Source organism: Notolepis coatsorum (genome assembly GCF_963971535.1).
Source record: "Notolepis coatsorum genome assembly, chromosome: 9".
NCBI classification, from domain to species: domain Eukaryota; kingdom Metazoa; phylum Chordata; class Actinopteri; order Aulopiformes; family Paralepididae; genus Notolepis; species Notolepis coatsorum.
The window spans coordinates 93,833,885-93,836,384 of NC_140173.1; the positions used below are offsets into that span (position 1 = coordinate 93,833,885).

The 2,500-nt window shown below is 45.9% G+C and overlaps 1 protein-coding gene across 2 annotated transcripts in view; it reads left to right on the forward strand.

The window, feature by feature from the left end:
- The window catches only part of cdh11 (cadherin 11, type 2, OB-cadherin (osteoblast)), a 137,648-nt gene that overhangs the window by 37,206 nt on the left and 97,942 nt on the right, over positions 1-2,500 (forward strand). For both annotated transcript variants that reach the window (XM_084322192.1, XM_084322193.1), the window contains exon 2: positions 622-1,033. In XM_084322192.1, the coding sequence (XP_084178318.1) occupies positions 874-1,033 (160 nt within the window). In that variant the 5' untranslated portion in view covers positions 622-873. The remainder of the gene's footprint in view (positions 1-621; positions 1,034-2,500) is intronic.

Below are 2,500 nucleotides of genomic sequence, written 5' to 3' on the forward strand. Positions count from 1 at the left end.
ATGCTTTTCTCTTGCTGCTTGTTTTACACTGATTGTATGTCTTATTTCGTACTGATGTAAAGCACTTTGAACTGCAATTCCCTGTATGAAAGGTGCTATACAAATAAAGTTTATTATTATTATTATTATTATTATATTATGGAGTGGAGCTGGGGGTCTTAGGATGTGTGTGTGAGGAATGAGTGATGCGTGCCGTGTGTGTAAGCCTTCCTCCAGAAATCCCATTATGAATGTTCAATTGTTGTGTTACGGTGGTGTGTTTGGTGGTGTTGTTGTTATGGTAGTGTGATAGTTGTGTTGTTGTTGTCATAGTTTTGTTGTTGTTGTTATGATGGTGGTGTGTGTGGTTGTGTTTTCTCTACGGTGGTGTTGTTGTCATGGTGGTATTGTTGTCATGGTTGTGTTGTTGTTATGGTGGTGGTTGTGTTGTTATTATGGTGTTTTAAAAATGTATCTTCATTACCATGTGTGATGTTTAATTTTGTATGCACAGTGAAAGCAGTCCAATGATTACTGGGTTAGACACAATGTCAGCGTATTGGAATAGAAGCATCACATTATACTACTGCTGTTGTTTTATACTCTTTCACTGACCACACCCATTTAATTTTTTTCTTTCAGGCTTTGTGATTGGTGGAGAGAGGGAGAGCACGGACTGAGAGAACAAGGGATAAAGGAGGAAGACAGGACGTTGGTGATGAGTATCCTTGGCACCAGTCCCCACCTCTGCTAACAAAGCAGGAAGTCAGCAAAAACAACTGCAACACGTTTCACTAGCAACGCGAGATATTACCTCAGTGGGGCGGAGCTCCGCTGAGAGGAATCAGGAAGTAGGAGGCGGAGCGAAGTGTGCAGTTAGTCAGATTGGGGAGGATGAAGATGGTGGTAATGAAGTGGGAGGGGCTTTGGCTGCTGAGGGCAGTCCTGGTGTTGTTGGGCATGTCTGCGCTCTGCAGTGGAGTAGGAGGAGCCAGGAATGCGAACGCCCACTTGGAGGGGAGGGGCCACAGACATCTACACAGACATCTATCAGGTACGCAAAGTCCTTTAATCTTGAAACAAAGTCCTCTGTTTGTAAAATCATGTACATTTATGGGGGCCAATTTCGAATTGCAGCCTCCTGTAGGTGCTCTTTGAAAGTGGTTTTGAAGGTGGGTAGTGATTCACATTTTTTTACGGCTGTGGGTAGGGCGTTCCACATTGATGTGGCATAATTTGCAAAACGTGTTTAGACCCTTGTTTGTGCCGAATCTGGGTTGAACATGATTTGTGGAGCTCCCTCTGGTGTTGTGGTCGTGGTATTCACTGACCTTTGGGAAGTATTTCGACATGTACATGGGTACCTTAGTGGTGTAGTGTATCTTGTAGACCAGGCCCATTGCAAGTTGCTGTACTCTGTCATCTACTCTAAGCCATCCTACGATGTCAAAATGGGCAGGGGTGAGGTGGGTTTTAGGAATAAGGTCAAGTAGTAGTCTGACCAGTTTGTTTTGTGATGTTTGTAATATTGTTTTTAGTGCCTTTGAGGTGCTTTGGTACCATGAGGTGCAAGCATAGTCGTAGTACCCTTGAATGAGTGCTCCTGTTAGAGTCTTCAGGGTATTCTTATTTACCAGAGAGGAGATCCGGTACAAGAATCGAGTTTGTTGGTTGACTTTTTTTATTACATTGGATGCCATTTTGTCACAGGAAAGATTTGCCTCTAGGATGGAACCCATGTATGTAATTTCATCTTTTCTTGTGACAATATTGTCACCCACTGTAACTGAGAAGTTGTTGGTTTTGCTGAGTTTGTGATTTGATCCGAAGAGAATGGACTCTGTTTTACCCAGGTGTAATGATAGTTTGTTATCAGCGAGCCAGGTGCAGATTCTGCAGAATTCTGAGCTGTAGAACACTGGTCCCAGGTCAGCTGGAGAACACTGGTCCCAGGTCAACTGGTGCTGTAGAACACTGGTCCCAGGTCAGCTGGAGAACACTGGTCCCAGGTCAGCTGGTGCTGTAGAACACTGGTCCCAGGTCAGCTGGTGCTGTAGAACACTGGTCCCAGGTCAGCTGGAGAACACTGGTCCCAGGTCAGCTGGAGAACGCTGGTCCCAGGTCAGCTGGAGAACACTGGTCCCAGCTCAGCTGTAGAACGCTGGTCCCAGGTCAGCTGGAGAACACTGGTCCCAGGTCAGCTGTAGAACACTGGTCCCAGGTCAGCTGGTGCTGTAGAACACTGGTCCCAGGTCAGCTGGTGCTGTAGAACGCTGGTCCCAGGTCAGCTGGAGAGCACTGGTCCCAGGTCAGCTGGAGAACACTGGTCCCTGGTCAGCTGGTGCTGTAGAACACTGGTCCCAGGTCAGCTGTAGAACACTGGTCCCAGGTCAGAACTAACCAACGGAGAGTAATAACCTTTCATTAAATATCTACCCATTCAGTGACGGATCAATATAGCTGGGCCTTAACTCAGAATAACATCTAAATATAAGGCATGATGGGGTCTATCTAATATCAG